This window comes from Zygotorulaspora mrakii, chromosome 1 (genome assembly GCF_013402915.1).
Source record: "Zygotorulaspora mrakii chromosome 1, complete sequence".
Taxonomy (NCBI): Eukaryota; Fungi; Ascomycota; class Saccharomycetes; order Saccharomycetales; family Saccharomycetaceae; genus Zygotorulaspora; species Zygotorulaspora mrakii.
In genome coordinates, this window is record NC_050719.1 from 363731 (window position 1) to 381753 (window position 18023).

General features: G+C 39.4%; 5 protein-coding genes across 5 annotated transcripts; 2 read left to right on the forward strand and 3 right to left on the reverse strand.

The window, feature by feature from the left end:
• Positions 1-352: 352 nt before the first annotated feature.
• Positions 353-2767, forward strand: NVJ2 (Nvj2p; the record flags this gene model as incomplete). The annotated part of the gene is made up of 1 exon (XM_037286074.1): positions 353-2767. One exon carries the CDS (start codon positions 353-355, stop codon positions 2765-2767), a length of 2415 nt encoding a protein of 804 aa, XP_037141969.1.
• A 40-nt stretch (positions 2768-2807) lies between these two features.
• MEC1 (protein kinase MEC1) lies at positions 2808-9941 on the reverse strand (the record flags this gene model as incomplete). Its single annotated transcript, XM_037286075.1, has 1 exon — positions 2808-9941. One exon carries the CDS (start codon positions 9939-9941, stop codon positions 2808-2810), a length of 7134 nt encoding a protein of 2377 aa, XP_037141970.1.
• Positions 9942-10349: 408 nt separating this feature from the next.
• CKS1 (cyclin-dependent protein kinase regulatory subunit CKS1) lies at positions 10350-10766 on the reverse strand (the record flags this gene model as incomplete). The annotated part of the gene is made up of 1 exon (XM_037286076.1): positions 10350-10766. The coding sequence occupies one exon, from the start codon at positions 10764-10766 to the stop codon at positions 10350-10352; it is 417 nt and encodes a 138-aa protein (XP_037141971.1).
• A 531-nt stretch (positions 10767-11297) lies between these two features.
• Positions 11298-13838, forward strand: HSL7 (protein arginine N-methyltransferase; the record flags this gene model as incomplete). Its single annotated transcript, XM_037286077.1, has 1 exon — positions 11298-13838. The coding sequence occupies one exon, from the start codon at positions 11298-11300 to the stop codon at positions 13836-13838; it is 2541 nt and encodes an 846-aa protein (XP_037141972.1).
• Positions 13839-13958: 120 nt separating this feature from the next.
• Positions 13959-16427, reverse strand: HG535_0A01830 (uncharacterized protein; the record flags this gene model as incomplete). The annotated part of the gene is made up of 1 exon (XM_037286078.1): positions 13959-16427. One exon carries the CDS (start codon positions 16425-16427, stop codon positions 13959-13961), a length of 2469 nt encoding a protein of 822 aa, XP_037141973.1.
• Between the last annotated feature and the right edge of the window lie 1596 nt (positions 16428-18023).

Below are 18023 nucleotides of genomic sequence, written 5' to 3' on the forward strand. Positions count from 1 at the left end.
ACTTATTCACACTGTGTGAGTGTAGTTTAATTACCATTCTGTGATCACAAACAAAGCAAAAACTGATTTAATGACTCTGAGAATTCGATTTGTATCTTGACTAAGTCTTGTGTCTTGCTGGAAGTAGCTTTGCGAATGCTGTCAGTGCAGTGGTCATTGCCATGGTGCGGTACCACTGTAACTGCTGCCGTCCATTAAGGGCGTTTATTTTTTCGCCTTGTTACCCGGAACTCTCGAATAGATGCCATGAATGGCATGAACATATTTCTGGCGAAAGGTAGGCAGAAGGGGAGATTGTGCAAGAACGATAAGTTGGTCGTTATTTCAGCGTGCAAACGGCATTGAGACTGCCATGATTAGTCTCAAACTATTTCTGTTAATTTACTTAATTGGTGGGATCACTTTTCTGCCTCTCATTGCTCTAGGAATACTTTATGTAAATGGCATACTGGATGGAAAAGACGAAGGGGTCAGGGAGCAAGCAGACAGCAGACGGCGTGAAACATTGATGGATCCAGATTTCAAGGCTGCTGAATTCGAAGAAGCTAAAGGAGTCCATGTAACGAGACAGGGCTGGGTTAGTGTTACTACCAAGTACTACTATTTTCATACAGAAATTCCATCATCTGCAAACTCAGACAATACATCAGAGGCTGGTGAATTTCCAGAGAGAAGTCAATTGAAGAAAAAGCACAAATTTTATGCTGTTATCAAACATGGAAATCTGTTCTTATACAGAGATAATTCACCGAAAAGTAACCTCATTCATGCGATATCCTTGCAAGACAGTTTCGTGACGCTATGGCCTCGTGATACTAAACATGAAATCCCCGATAGTGCACTTTTTTCAAAAAGAACCTGCATTTCGATTCTTCGAAAAGGTGCTACTTCTTTAAAGAACGGCGAGTTGGGATTCACTCCAAACGAGTCATCAGAGGATGATACCCAAACTGCAAGCCAATTTTTCCTTTACTTCGGCAACAATATGGAAAAAGAAGATTGGTACTTTGATCTCATAAATGTGTCCAAGAATGAGACTACAAGTGGCAGCAAAACAAACGGTCTTATCGATCCAAATGTAAGTGCAAGAGCTGCCCATCTCAGAACAGCTGATATGCTTTACCTGATCCAGACTATCAACTCTACAGAGGGTCAGCTTACAACTAAATGGATCAACGCCATACTTGGCAGACTTTTTTTATCCTTACAGCGAACTGAAACGCTAAAATATTTCTTTCATGAAAGGCTTTATCAAAAATTGTCTAAGGTCAAAAAGCCTGATTTTTTGGATGATTTCGTTGTTGAAGAGGTTGATGTAGGTAATAGCGCTCCGATTTTTACGAATCCAAAACTTATTGAACTTTCACTGGAGGGACTTACAAAGATTTCGTGTGACTTTTTGTATAAAGGGGATTTATCAGTTCTTGTTTCGACTAAGGCTACCATAAATCTTGGTTCAAGATTTAAACAAAGAGAAGTCGCTCTACAACTATCTCTAAAATTGAAGGAATTGTCAGGTCCCTTAATATTCCTGATGAAACCTCCTCCATCCAATAGAGTATGGTATACATTCGAAACCGAGCCAATTCTTGATGTGGAGGTAGAACCGGTTGTCAGTTCGAACAAACTTTCCTATAATATGATCACAAACGCAATAAAAGGGAAGTTTGCTGAGGCACTAAAAGAATCTCTTGTGCAACCTAATTGGGATGATATTGTTTTCTTCAGCACCGAGAAAGATATTTACAGGGGAGGTATATGGGAAAATTACGGAAAGTCAGATGAAGAGGAAAAAAAGTCCTCCACAAATAGTGAACCACCTAGTCATGATAAAAGAGCTTCCTTTTCCAATTTGGAAAAGGATATTTCAAAGAATGATAATTCACAGATATCAAACCGAGAATCTGATAATGACGTTGAAGACACTGAAAAAGATTCCTGTCATGATGATGCATCAATGAAAAGACGCAGTTCACAAAAGATTGAGAATTTTCGAAGAATTCTAAAAACAAAAAGTAAAGAGGAGTTTGATGATGAACACGTACAAACAGAAAAAGCATCACAAGCATCACCTTTTAATGAAGAGAATGATGACTTGTCAGGTTCAAAGAAGTACTTTAAAAACCCCATAAAAAAACTCAACAAGTGGTATAAGGAAGCGGTTAATATTGATATGCTCGACAATGATTCTACCAATACTAACACAGCGAGTGGCGCTGAAAGTAGTGTAAAAAACGTCAATACCCCCGAAATGATATCTAATAGAAGAACTTCAATCCCACGAAGACCCCGCCCGTCCAACATAAATCAGATGAGCCACTCGGCAACCGACTCGCAGCTAGCAAATATTTCTCAGCCTTTGAACTCTACAGAAATGTTTGTGAATAAAAACAAGGATGAAGCGCAGTCCTCTTCCTCTAATGATATTGGTGCTCCACCTTTCCTATCAAACAATTACTCAACGATGCCAGTTCGTGCTTTCGTTAAAATGGAAGATACTAAACAGTTTCCAGGAGAGTACGTAGTAGACCCAAGGGACGACCCAAGGGACGACCCAACAAAATCCGTCTCGCCAATATCTTACCATTTTCAAAGTGAAAATACCAAAAGGCAACAGTTTGAAACTTCGTCGGCCCTCTCACAGTGTAATTTTCAGAAATCTGAAACCGAAATGAATAAAAAGCAAATAGAAATTGTTAAAAATGAGATTGATGACACGAAAAAGGTTCTAAGCACAAGTGCAAAACGAGAAACGTCACATGTATGATATTTAAAAGTAATTTTATTATATATTCCAGGAAGCTAGGCTACCAGAATGATAACCATCCTATATACATCTTACTCAGATTATCTTTTGAGGCCGACTCTTGAATAAGAGACTCAACCTGCCCTGGGACGCTAAGCATCAAGCCATCCCGAGCATCAATTCCTCTTATTTTGTTTCTCAACACCTTGAGGGCCTTTTGAATTGAGTTATCCATGTTCCTATCATACATGATGGTTTCAATGACATTAACTAAAGATACTTCATTTCTTCTCATTAAAGAAACAGTAACTTCACATGATTTCTTAAACGTTCCTTCGGTACCCACAATCCCAAGAGCGTCCTGTAAATTTTGCGTGAACCGGAATGGGACAATTTCTGGTACGGGCAGACGCTTCCCTTTTTCAAACAAGCAATCAAAATCAACGTGAAGCACCTTGCCTGTTTGGATATCAAGTAAAATATTCTCACAATGGCGATCACCCAAACCTAAGATATGTCCGACCATAGCCATAACCGCATACGATCGTGCGTACATGTTTCTAGCATTAAACCAGTTTATAGGATCTGGAAAATTCTCCAAAAACCATTGATATAGAATTGGAGGAAATGTTTTCAACTGCGTTTGATAGAAGCTAAATTTCTTATTCTCGGAAAGATGCTGCCACTGTTCATAGAGACTCTTCAAACTATACTTTATTTTCAAACTTTCATATTTTGTCACTAGAATGGATCGCAAAGTGACGACATTAGGAACAATCTCTAGCAGTCCACAGTCTTCACGAAGAGACAACACTGAGTAAGTAGTAATACCGAGATCTCGCTTCATAGATTCCATGTCCTTACGAAGTAAAAAGTCCATAGTTGTGGCAAACTGCATATACTGATTATCTTGTCTGACATCCTCCTTCTTGCACATAATCCCATATATATTTCCATCGGAACCGACAATATTGATTTGTTTTGGTTTCTTCAAAGATGAAAACACTTTATAAGATGATCCAAATCTAGCTATTGAAACAGTTCGCTGAAAAGGTTGATACACTTTGAATGATTCTGAAGTGATAACAGATATCATCTGCAAATTGATCCTGACAGGTACTGCCATACCAGAAGGTGCCATGTTTGTGTCGAATTTCAAATCTTTCTCTAAAGATCGTCCACCTCTCGAAGAACCCCGTAGTTCTTTCAAGCAAACTCTAGTTAAAGCAGTTGTCAAATCTGATGCTTCAGCTACCAAATTTTCTGTGCTTCTTTTGGCTTGATTGTATCTATCAATTATTTCTTTACCACGGGATATCCGAGACTGAGAAGTTGAGTTCAGTAGCACCGAAACATACCAAAGCATGTGAGCTGGGTACTCAACAGTCAATCGAACTAAGATGTTCGTTAGCAGTTCAGATGTAGTAGAATGCACATGCAACAGCCTCGATAAAATTTGTGTTAAAACAGAATACCAAATGTAAGCAGGACTTTTGGTCAAAGACTCTTCAACATGCTTGCATATATCGCCTGCAGTTTTTTGCAGCACCTCACGTCGGTATTTTGCTGTTTCAGTCATTGCTTCTGATGCAATATCAAGCCAAAATGTGACAACTTTTGGTAGCGTTTCGCGCACACGAACTGGATTCTTTTCCAGAGCAAGAAGAATGTATGATATCGACTTGAATTCCAGCCTACCGTCTGTAACGTAACCTTCTGCCTTCTTACGTTCGAGCAACCGACTATAATATAAACCAATTGAATAAAATGGTGTATCCCACTTTGGATCAAGCTCGAAAATATTTTGATACTGCTTTATTATTTGGTCGGAAGCAGAGTTATTTGACAAATCTAACCATTCCGTGTACTTAAGTAATACGATTGCTCTATCTCGTGACTTCAATGAGGTATCATCTTTATACTTCTGATGGATTTCTTGAACTAACATCAGAGCTCTCTCATTTTCACCTTGCTTCCATAAAATTTCCGCAAATTCTAGCTCTGTTTGAGGATAGTCATCCTTGAGGCAGCGCATTAGTGATTCACTTGCTAAGTCTAGCCTGCCATTATCCCTACAGAGCCTTGAAATACTAAAAAAGATATCCCCCAGGTCATTTTTTGCGTAAGGCTCATTTTTCAAAAGGCCATATGTTTTTTTCATTGACAATACATAGTGATTAGGCTCAAAATCTGCACCTATTCGCTTTGAACGGTAGTTGACAATATCTCTTTTAGTTTGGTAATCAAACTCGTCGATACTGGATGACAGCAAAGATATGTCATATAAACTATGAAGCTTCATGAGTAATGTTTGTTTTTTGAGTAGCGTTGTGGCTATAGTAGAAGTTGTGAAGTGGGTTCCAATTAGTTTATAACACTTTTCCATGTAATCTGATACCTTTTCTGATTCGTTGAAATGGGCATAACAGAGAACTTTGGCAATATTATACTGTAGTAAAATCTCTGGATCAGTAACGTGTTTTATGCTTTCAATCTTCGTGAGCCAGTTTTTTAATACTTCTATATTTCCCTCAAGATTTGCGCCTTCCAAGCCCATTCGATACCATTGACAAATTTCTGGATCTAATTCAGACTTTAGCTCACATGTGAGAGGTTCAAGCTGCAAAAGCAGTTGACTATAAAGTTGATGATCATACATGGATCTGATCATTTTGGTTGTTGTTTGAGGAGCGTGAGAAAATTGACCCAGAACCCCAAAGCAGTCTTGAGCCATGCGCCAATTGTCAGAGTATTTTAGCTCTTCTATCTTGGAAACAAGATTTCCGGAAGTAAAAGATTTGAGCATACCATCAATCGAGTCCACATCACCTATCTCTTCGTAGGTGTTCTGTAGTGATTTTAAGATGTTCGATCTAACCTCTGATGTTGCGCACCCTTCTCTGTAGCACTGCTCCAGATAAAGGGCAGAACGTTCAAATGAACTGGTCTCCAAAGAGCGTTGAGCTAACAGCGCAGAGGGAAATTCTTGCAGAAAACGGTCGATCCTTTGGAGCATACTGCTGTGCCTCGACTCCTTTATTATGAAGGTCCCGTTGACCCTATTATAGTTCTGTTTGAATTGAGTTGCCCACTTTTTACAGTACTCAAAGACGCCAAAGATAGACTGGTAGCACATTTTGAGGGAGTCAATTTGCAGGTGATTAAGACCATTAGAGTCATAATCGAAGATAGATTTAAACTCCATGATAATATTCTGCATTATTTCGGCATAGATCGTGAATGGCGCAGCTTTGATAATAATATCCATAGATATGTAGGGCAAAAGAAAGTTAGAAAAGGAGCCGTCGTCTTCTCTTATTAGTGATGAAAAAACATGCAATGGGTGTTCCTCCGATGTTCCTGTCTTGAGAATATCCAAACAAACACTTTTGATCCACGGACAATAGCCCTCTTTGAACGCAAATGATGGATATTGCAGGGGAGCGTATTCTTTCCACGACTGAGCAAGATAAAGAGAAGAGAGCAAAGGATACAATGTGGTCTTGGATATGGTATTAAACTTATCCCATAATTTGGCCTCATTTGGATACAGCTCGGCTTTTTCCACTTTCCAGGATGCTGAGCTCAGTCCGCAATACTTGAGACTTTCTTGCATCACCAGCGCAACGAAAAGTTGTTTGCTGGGGTTTTCGCTCTCCCAAAATGCTGGGACTAGAAAATCATTGATAACCCATATCAAAAACTTAATTGTTTGGGCTTCATCATTGAGATCATATACCTTGTTTTTAGTGGACACACCTCTGTCGAGCTTGAATTTTGTAGCGTCCAATGATCCTATCATACTAATGCACTTCGCGCAATTTTCACACAGTACCCTATCAATATTCTTAAATCTATGAGATAAATCAAGTAATGCTCCCAAGATGAGCGTGATATTTGAAGCTTCGTTATGCTTGTAAAAGATATCCGACGAGTGTTCGGATTGTTGTCTCCTCAAATGAAGCTTTAGATCATTTAATGTTTGGTGCAACACATATTTGTTATTGCTTTTCATATTATCACAAAAAATTGGGGTCCAGTCTGTATTACTTTGCACTTTGCTAACAGATCTCGAAAATGCACCATCTCTCGACAGAATATCAATTTCAGACTTCATTACTAACGTAAGCGTAATATATGGCTTGATTTTAAGTAATAAATTGGCTTTGAATTTGATTAAAATGTCAAATATTTCATAAACAGTAGTTCTGAGTCTTGTATCAAAAACGTCCCAACTTTGGAGTATAAAACAAATTAAGCCATCGATAATTGTTGATAATTCCTCTTCGTTCAATCTCATTATTAGCTGCTTCCAGCATTTCAAAGAACAATGCCTCACTTCACTGATCTCCAATCCAGTCTGAAGACATATACTTATCTGAGCAAGAGCAGATATAATGGCTTTCGTAGAGGCCCATTTAATAAGAAATAAGATGCCGTTGATCACTCTTAATTTTTCATAATAACTCGTTCTCCCTTCCACATCATGGATATCGCTTGAGAACACCTGAAATATACCCAATATATTCTCTTGCAGCTTAGTTTGAAAAATTCCTTCCTGTTCGCTAGACCATTCTTTGATGTTTTTATATTTTGAGCCATGTCTTTTATCTTTTTCGAAGTTTGTAACCAAAAATCGAAGGGATCCAATTACCATGTTTTCATTTTCGAAACTAGTAGTATCATGGGTGTCCTCTCCTTTGCACATTTTCAATACTTCGGTTAGTGTTTTATAATCGGGCAAGTAAGCAGATATGTACTTTTTCTCGAATGAGGGAACCCTATTCATGAAGAGCGTCTCGATTGTATCAACAGAGAAAAACCCATATTTAACCAGGGCTACTGCAAATATTTGCCTACTATTTTTATCTAGTAGCATATATTTTTTTTCATTTATTGCATTTGTGTCATTATCACACATTATTCGAGCAATTTCATTGAATGCGTCTGTTTTGTATTGAGTTATAGCGTGGGGTATGATGTATCGTTGGTAAATCTCAAGAATTGTTTTGGCTGAGTATCCCAACAGTCTGATGAGTCGCTGAAAGTAAAAATTTCGCTCAACGAGATTCTTACCTACTTGTTTTAAAAGCACTGGTAAGATAGGAGACAAAAGAAGATACGGGGTCTTGCGCAAAGTTTTTGCCATGTGCTTAATTTGAAACTCCATCATGATGTGTGCTGAATAGTCATCTGAATTAAAAGTACTGATTAATTTTAAGAGCAGAAAATCAAAAACCTCACCACTTGTAGTCAGAGCAAGTTGGACCCAAGTCATTACTGAAGTCTCAATCATGTACAAATCTTCATTTTCCTGTAGGAATCGAATTAAAATAGCCGTGTGTTGATCATCTGGATTGTTTAAGTTAGTGATGTTCCATAATGGTATCAATCGTGATGAAAGAGATCGGAGATACCTACTTTGAGTTGGATAGCACTTCTGAATGATGTTGAACTCGTTGTTTTCTAGTGACACCAGATTTCCACTAGCAGGAAGAATGAGTCGTGGGGGCTGATAATGTGAAAATGATCTTTGCATGCACATTAGTATCCCTCCTAACAAGCATTCGCTGAAGCTTTCCAAGTCAGGATGATTAAGAAAGGCTTTTTTGAATAGCTGAAATGTTGCTGACTTTGTCGCGGATGGTCTATCAGGATCGATTGACTGAAATATATTTCCAGACCTCAATTTGTCGCAATGACTACAGACCTCCCATGATTTGAGACCATCGCTTAGGCTCCTTTGAGTTGATTCAAAACATACCAGTCTTCCTAACACTCTTGTCCAAGAAATCAAATCACTATCTTTCTTGGATTCAAAACATTGTTTAATTGAGAAGGAAACTTCATCCAGTAACTTCTGAAAGTCGTTTCCAGCTCTCTCCACAATACCAGGCGCAAGAAAAATCAATTCATAATGTAAAAGAGTGTTTTTGTGGGTAGCATCAAATTGCTTCAGTAATAAAATACGCATGTTATTAAGCTGTTTATATCTTTTCTCAAATGGCTCCATTAAAAGTGCGAAAAAATTGTTTTCATCGGATTCACAACTCCAAATACCATAGGTTTTCTCATATACTAAAGCTTCACGAGGAATTGTTCGTCTTTTGATGTCAAAGACTACTAATGATATTGCTTTATTTGTAATTGGACTGTTAGCGAAATAACCGGAGCTTTCCTTAATTAAGTTGTCCAAGTTGAACCACTGTTCGACTGGAAAATTATCCACGAATGTCCTGAAAAAGTCACTGGAATGGTCGCAATATTGTGAAGTGCACAATAAATATACTCTAAGTACACATTTTGCAATAGCAGAATCCTGACCTTTAACCACAAAGTTCTGGCCTTCCAAGAACTGACGAAGAAGTTCCAAAGTAAATTTTAGCTGTGCTGTAGATACAATTTGAGCATTGGGTATCAACGGAGACGATTTGTTGTACAAGTGCTCGACCACTAACGTTAGATATTGAGCAGATAATTCTTGTAACTCTAAAGCATCCGACGGCATTACAATAGACTCAAAGACGTAAAAAACAATCCTCATGAGTTTTTCAAACTGAAAATTCCAAATATTCACCGCCAGCGACGAATCTAGAATGGTGATTGAATTTCCAAAACAATCCTGCTTTGAGCAAAACCAGAAGCAGAGGACATACAGCTTCCTTAAAGCATAAAGGAGGTCATCAAGCTCACTTCTTGTAGAGAGTAACTGAGTCAATGTACGCTCACATCTATCAAGATGTAAACTACAATGATTTGAGAGTGTATTCTTGAAATGATTACCATATAATTGTGCGCCGATCTTGCACCATTTACCCAGTTTTCGTCGTATAAACCACATTCTGTGGTAGTTCTTATAGTTACTGATCGAGAGCGAGATAAATTCATCAAAAATGATTGTTATATCTATCCCCTTACCTGAATGTACCAGCAAGTACGGATTTGTTCGTACTAATAAATCCAATGCATCTATAGTTTTTGCAAAAATTGAATCGTTCTGCATAAGGTTTGCTCTTTGATCATTGTTAAGATTCTTGATAAGTGTTGTTATTATCTTTAAGCTTTTCAGCTCACTATCATTTGACGGTAGTTTTGTTTGTATTTTTTTCGAATGCCCATCAACCGCTGTTTCATTCAACCTTGACTCTCGAATGGCTAGTATCAGTTCAGAGAGGTATTTCACATGAGCTTCCATAACACGCTCAAATTCACTAGTGGTGTGTATATGAGGTTTGCAACAGTCTTCTTTCAACACACGGAATCTTACGCGGTACGGTCCAACGCCAAATGATACGATCTTATACCATTTTGAGGGTGGTTACCCCCAGCGCGCTTAAATTCAAAAACAATTATACCTACTTATACAAAATACACAAGGTGGAGCAAGAGTTGGGCACAGGATAGGCCATGCAAAGTTTACTATAATTTTTTATCATCATTCTAGTATCTGGACTTAAAAAACATGACATTAGCGGGTGCATTAGCAGGAACATTCCAGTTTTTTCTTCGTCGAGAACCGCTTCCATTCCACACTTTCTAGTGAAGCTAGCAGCGATACATTTATCAATTTCATGCAACACCATTCAATATCAACCTGGGCCACTTAATGAGGTGCTCGAACACCTGCTTCTTCCTGGTGTTGATGTTGCTGCTGTTGTTGCTGCAGCTGCTGGGTAGCCGCCGCCGCCCGCAATTCCGCCTCATAGTTTAAAGGTCTCTTGAACAGCAAAATATGTGGTTCAGGGGCATGGCACTCATAATGCTCCCAACCCAGTGATTGCGTTACGCCAATTCCCCTCCATTCGTCTTCTGTCAAAATACGAAGTGTCCCTGTCTCCGAATTGAAGTAATCTGAGGGAATAACCTTAAGCATTGCTTTGGGAAGCATTACGTGCCTGTATTCGTGGGTGTCATCCGAGTACCGCGGCGAATAGTGGATAGACTCCTGGAATTCGAGCACTCTCGCTCTTTCCTGATCTGTTAATCGCCTGCCCTGAAAGGTGTGGTGATGATGATACATCCTTTTGAAGTTATTTAAGACTGCAGTGAAACCAACAATTAAGAGTAGTCCACCTCAACCCCAGCACCGATCTGTTTCTCTTCTGAGTTCTCAAACCTCATTGCAATTTCCCACTTGTTTGTCTGTTCGTTTGACCGGAAGAGCTGGCTGCTGTGTTTAACGACTGTCCGGTTCCATGCGTCGGTTATGATAATTTGTCGGACAGTCCGGTTGTGTGTTGACAGATTCGAAAGAGTAAATTGTCCGGATTTCTCTTTGACACTACGCCGCACGGATCGTTTCATTGAGTTTCCAATATCATACCCAAACATGCAACGAAAAAATATAAAAAAAAGAAGCCTATTACAATACTGTCAGTAACTCAATTGAAGTGGCGTTCTTTTAGAAAACAATTGGTCCTGCCGAATTTCTTTAATAGAGAATTTTGAAGATTTTGAAAGTCTTAGAGGCTTCAAAAAAGATTGATTGACCTAGCGCGTAAGGGACCCTCTTTTTTTATGCGTGTGGAATCGTGATAATACAGACTAAGGCATGGAGAGTAACGTATTCGTTGGTGTTAAATTTGGGTCTGCGGCAAACGCCGCGTCAAGCGAATTGACTGGACACATGAAGGGCTCTACAAAACTGCCAAATAACTATGATTATATCTTGATGCCCGTCACTAACGGCAGATACAAGGATACGGTGAGAGCAAGTTTTCAGAAATTCAAATATCGGCAGGGCAATGGGGCCATTCTCATGGATGAAACGATTTTGAAAATTCCAGAGCCTGAATTACAGGATCTATGTATACCACCATTTACTGTACCAGAGAACGAGCCACCTTCATATATTGGACTTTTATCGTCATGGCTGGAGTTGGAGAGTCACGATAATTTGGTGAGGGAAATGTGCTATCAAGTGCTTCTTAATGAATGCAAGTATGCGCGTTTTGTGGGGATCAATAAATTGATTCTTGCACCACCCAGAGAACTATCAGAACTGCAAATGTATTCACAAGTGATAGCGCGCTTGCTGAACCACGAACTAATATATTCAACACCTCCTTTGTTGCTATCGATATCATTACCATTGTATGAAGATAGTGACTCTCTAGCAACTTGGGATCTTTGGCATACGATTAGAAAATTATGTGGCTATCATCCCTCGTTGAGTATATCATTGGCAGTGCCCCGTACTAAGACCCCGTCTCATGTCTTAAATAGGTGGTTATGTGAACCAGTTTCGTGTCTTCTAATATCGTCATCCATATTTGCGACAAACCAATATGCTTATCCTGTTTTACACAAGTTTAATCAGAACTTGATAATGAAATTTCAAAAAATTAATGGTAATTCACTACCTAGTAATAATAGCGAGCTCTGTATTATTTTGCATGGAATGGAAAAATATTCAAATCGAATAAAAGGTGGAGAAAGTGCTTACTTAGAATACATCAACTACCTCTTGAAAAAGGGAGATAATTTATCTGTACCAGGCGATAAAAATAGCCGTTCTTCACAACATGACAATACTTTATTTCAACAGCAACAGCAAAGGCAACATTACTTTGATCTTCACTCACCTAGGTTGATGCCTCCTTTGAAACCACATTCAGAATCCTTAACAAACTATGTTTACTCCGTTTTTGAACAAGATTCAATAAAATACGATATGTATCAAGATGCAATCCAAAAGGCATTACACGATTTGATTGCCTCTTCTAGATCACAATCACTAGTGGTTTTGATAGCTGGAGCTGGTAGAGGTCCAATGGTCGAGAGAGCGATAAGAGCTTCAAAGTATTTGAAAGTCCTGGATAAAGTTAAAATTATTGCCTTGGAAAAAAACAAACAAGCGTGCTTGTATTTACAAAAGAGAAATTTTGACTCATGGAATAACAAAGTTCAAATCATAAAAGAGGATATGCGCCTATGGAAAGATGAATCCATAAAGGTCGACCTCTGTGTAAGTGAACTGCTTGGATCATTTGGATGCAATGAACTTTCACCAGAATGTTTATATACAGTCGAAAGATATCACTCGAAGACCAACACTATTTTCATCCCGCAATCGTACACGTCATATATAGCACCAATAGCGTCATATCTTCTCCATCAGAAAGTCAATGAACTTAATAAAGACAACGAGTCGGTGTGGATTATGCACAATGTTCCCTATTGCATCCTTTCCTCCAAAATTAACGAGCTTTGGACTTTCGAGCACCCTATTTCAGAGTTCGAGCTATCGGCTGCTCCCTTCATAAAGAATGTTGTGACAGAGTTCAAAGTGAAATACAGAGGTGAAATCCATGGTTTGATAGGATTTTTTACAGCGAAGTTGTATAACGATATTCATATATCAACGTTACCAGATGAGTCGATTGTAAAACTGCTTCCAGACTCTGATGTTCAAGGATTGAAGAAATTGAATGTTTCATCAAGCCCTGATCCTTTTATGTATCCATCTGAAGCAGGCGTGAATGTAGTGGGGGGAAAATACAAAAAGTTTAGCCATACACCAAATATGCATTCGTGGTCTCCTTTGGTATTTCCTTTGAAAGAGCCATTTTCTGTTACTGATGATACCGAGCTTTCTGTGTTCATTTCAAGAAATTATTCCGTTCAAAATCGATCAGTTTGGTACGAATGGTCAGTAGAGAGTTTCGTCTACTTACTGCTCTCTGGTGCGTCAACTCGAAGGGCTACCAACCAAAAAGCTGCTTCCCAAACTACGACTTCTTCGCATAAACCTGGCCTACACCGTTCGGGACATCAAGCTAACCCCATAGGATTGTCATCGGAAGGAGATGGTGCTGCTTTCAGTAATACACTTCCTGAAAATGCATTTTTGCCTGTACATGAAAGTGGATGGCAAAGTGTCAACGATATTCATGGATTGAGTAACGGATTTGATGGTGAGGAACGGCCGCTATTTGATTTGGGAGCAGATGATATAGGGAAATTGGATGAAGAAGAGGAAGATGAGGACGATGAGGACGAAGAGGACGAAGAGGATGTTCATGTGCGTGTAAAAACTGGAGCATCTGCTTTGCACAACGTCAATGGCCAGTCATTTTCTCTTCAGTTATAATTCAGATAGAAGTTGCTTTGATATCTTTGTCCTTTCATTAATCCATGTGGCACATTGGATTGTTCACTTACAAATGACTGTTTAATGTCTAAGTAATTATTTATAATTCCACTTAATTAATTACCAGGGATTGGCCTCTATCTCTTCATTATTCCATTGTGGTTTTTGGGCAGTTGCCAATGGTGCATCAAGCTCTTTGAAATACTCGTCCGCCGTTTGAAGGTCGCCAACATCCGTATGATAACTATCAGATACCATTCCCGAATATTGTGATTGCTTACCTCTGTCTTTGTCATCGGTATCATCGTCCACACTGTCATTATCTTGTTCTTCTTCGCCCAGTTTTTCCGAAGAATAACTGTGGTTCTTCCGTAGCCTTGTGTTCTCATCGTGAAGTTCGTCAACGATATCCTGAATTTCAATCGGTAGCAATGGTTGAAAGGATCGGCTATCGATACTGCGGGTGTATGTATCAGTCAATTCAGCTACTGTAGGTAGTGCGAGCAGTGATTTAGGCTGTTCAACCAGGTACGGATCATTCCTCATAGTTTGCGCTTTTACCATAGTCGATAACTTCTTTCTTAGAGTAGAACTGAATTTAGGCTCTTCTGTCTCGTAATTATACTTATCAGTAACTTTTAACAGCTGTTGTGGTGTTAAACATGGAAGTAGTTCCATCGTGGCATCTAGTGAGTCATCATTGGTTAGTGTAGTAGCCACTTGTAACCATTGCAACAACTCGAATACACGTTCAAAATGAATATGAGCTATTCTATGGAATGGCTGATAATAAAACAATGAGTTTGTGTTGTCATAAACGATTGGTACTTCCTGCGATTGGACATTCGTTTTCACAGGTTTAAACGTTGCAACATTTTTTACCGGTGGATCGGAAAAATTTATGTCTCCCAGAGCACAAACAAGGGTATATGGAAATCTCTGCCACATGAAGTCGTCAACTAAATTGGGCTTCGGAACCACCAAATCATTGTTTTTTATCCATGCTTCTAGGCTGGATAAATTCAATCTAATCTGAACGGCGTGTGCTCTTGAAAGCGTTTTCTTCCTTTTATTTTTTAGGATTTTATTAAATAAAGTTGAGGAAAACCATTCGACGGATAAGGACAAGCATTGCTGTTGAAATAATTGATGACTTTGATGTAATTCAAGGACATAAGCTAATGCACCAAAAATTTGGACCACTTTCATGGGAGAAAGTTTCATTTGCTCTTCCAACGAAGGGGGATACAAGTGCTTCAGCATAGTACTATTATAATACGGTAGAGTTTCTTTCTTCTTCTCCTTTTCCAATAAATCATGTTTTGTTTGCTTTCTCTTTTTGAAAAAATTCCAATCTTTTTTGTACAGAGTTTGCCTTACGACGTCAATTGTTGTATATGCAAGTATAGTGGGTTCAATTAACGGTAACAACCGAGCGTGTATTGAGGATGTAATTTCTATCATTAGAGCACGAATAGTATTGACGATATCCTGTAAAACAGTAGCATATCGTTTGAAGAAAAGATCGTCCCTACAGAAATAATAGTAAAGGAATGATACAGCACTGAGCCAATATGATTGAATTACGATATCACCAGTTGTCTCTGTATCAATGGTTAGATCATTAGAAGCAGCCGCTATAATTCTTGTAAGAGACAGATGAATTAGCGACTCTACCAAAGGTTTAGAATTTAGTTTATGATCCGCATATCGTACACATTGGAAAATAAGCGCCGCTGGATAGGTAGTAATATGAGCATACTTCTCAGGTAAAGATATGAGTAAATCCAAAATTTGTGGTATATCATAATCTGAAAATTCTAGATACTGATCTTTGAGCAGCTTATCAAATTCAAAATCCTCTAAAAATTTGGAAAACTTAATTATATTTTTTGCACCGCTGGTATCATTATCGTCGTTAAAGAAGGCATTCTCAGCATCAACCGTCATTCCAGCTAATTGAAGATTTAATTTATCAAAGTCATCATCCTGTTGAAGATGTGCACTTTCGAAAGTGGTGTTACTGTCCAGTTCGGAAGGTTTAGCTGTAAGTTTATACTGAAAGATATTATTCTGATCCAGAAACTCTTCAAAAGAGGATCCCGGTACAACGAAGTCCCATGTATTGGTACCATCTTTGCTAGTCAAGTCGAAATTCAGCTCATCAATAAAAGAAAAGAGCTCAATACAGCAGTTTGCTCTCATCAATTGGAAGCACCACATCAGAGGTGTAAGCCCTACTTTCTTGTCATAAATGTTTAGATCCAAATCGAGCGAGTAACACTGATTGTGCAGAAGCTCAATATAGGGTGCGTGGTTGTATACTATCGTATAATGAATTAATGCCACACCAGTTTTTTTTGTATCGTTGACGTCTCTCACATTTGCAAGCAATTGCGCAAATGTTGTCAGCTCCTCCTCTTCTTCTTCAGCATCCGCCATGAGAAGTACCAAATCTACCCATGGATCTTCATGTCCATCAGGCTTCCTTAATTGTTCTACGGTAGCCTTGATAAGTTCAGCCTTTTCGGAAACTTCCGAAGAGTTTACAGGCAACTTACTACCAGCACCCCATACATCATCCAGCATTACTCCCTGCAACGCAATAGATAAACGCACAGGTCTGTAATATGCAACACTTGGCTTGGATAGTAAGCATTACTGATCATCGTGAATACCCCCACCCTATCTTCTAGTTAGAGCGCTATTTCGCGAGAAATCCCAAAAGAGCCTGGATGAAAAAGAAATCCGCTTCATTACCCTCCTCATTTAGTTTTTTCCCAAAAACGCATATCACGTGACTGGAATATTTTATGCGTTTAGCGGAATTGAATAAGTATCATGTTATACGTATATAGATCTTTTGCCTACCCCGCACCTTACATAGTCCCCCGTATCCCCTCCCCCACATTTTGTGTTCTTCCATAGTCATGCGGCATTGTTCGGACAACTCATCAACATGCACGGCAGGAGCATGATTGCAAACCAGAAAAACGGGAAACTGGACGATGCCCAACGATAGAGCTCCTTTTCCAATTAACTGCTTGGCAGCATCTGCGAGTTTCACATAATGAGGCTCCTAGGGTGAGGCTCCTAGGGTGAGGCTCCTAGGGCGAGGCTCCTAGGGCGAGGCTCCTATTGAATTGTTGCTGGATCGACGCTTTTCTCATAATATAATGTCAAGCGAAATTCAATCGAGTTTGGCCGCACGTTCTTTCATCCGGAATAGGACTTTGCTTGTCTCTGCATCCCTCAGATCTGGCACCACTGCGTATACTAAAAGGTGTGTCTTTATGCTCGGCGATGGTTGTTTCTATATAGTCAATAAGAGGAAGAATCTCGGACATGCAGGTAGCATCATGAAGTCTTGATTTGATCAGTTGCATAATCATTGACGTATGTAATTGTGAGGATAAATCAGCATTCTTCTGGATATATCTCACGCTCCTCTCTGAAACACTCCAGATGAATATGGGCTCATTAGTTCTTGCCTGCATTGCACCGAGCCACCGTCTCTTCGGTGATCAGCAGTAAGGTATCATGGCACTATGGGAGATGTACAGTTGCACATTCTTACTCCTTGATAGTAGAGGTAGGGACCATCTTTCTCTGGATGCATGTCTTGTCGGAAAATACCTGATGAGTGAACCTGCAGCATCTCGATCGTGAAAATGTCACAAGACTATCACAAACCAGCGTTTTTTACCATAATCCCTATGAGTGCGTCTCACTGCTGGGTATTCGACACCGATTCCCGCTGGAAAAACCGATAAAAAAACTCGATTACACCTCTACCATAATCATAGCTGTTGTAAGAGGGACTTCATTGGAACAGTACCGCTGAATGGAATAAAGAACGGAACCAAGATGTGCAATGGCCGAGAAATTCGATGGTCTTGCGCATAGAGACGCTTGGAAGTGGTTGGCCTGCAACTGTTAAAGTCATCCATTGGCTCCAACCGAATGACTGGTCTTGGTCGAGCACTGCAAGGCGCATGACAGCACCAGCGTTGCATGCTTTCATGGCCACGGCAGTTCCCAAGGGAAATGTCTAGTTATGGAGCTCTATGTATCATGCATGTTTACGTAGCGATAATACTGTCGTAAATACGAAGGAGGCAGGGGCTAAGGCATCGAACCCCGGCATGCGCTCCGCGCTGACGCCAAACGTGCATCTAGGCGGGT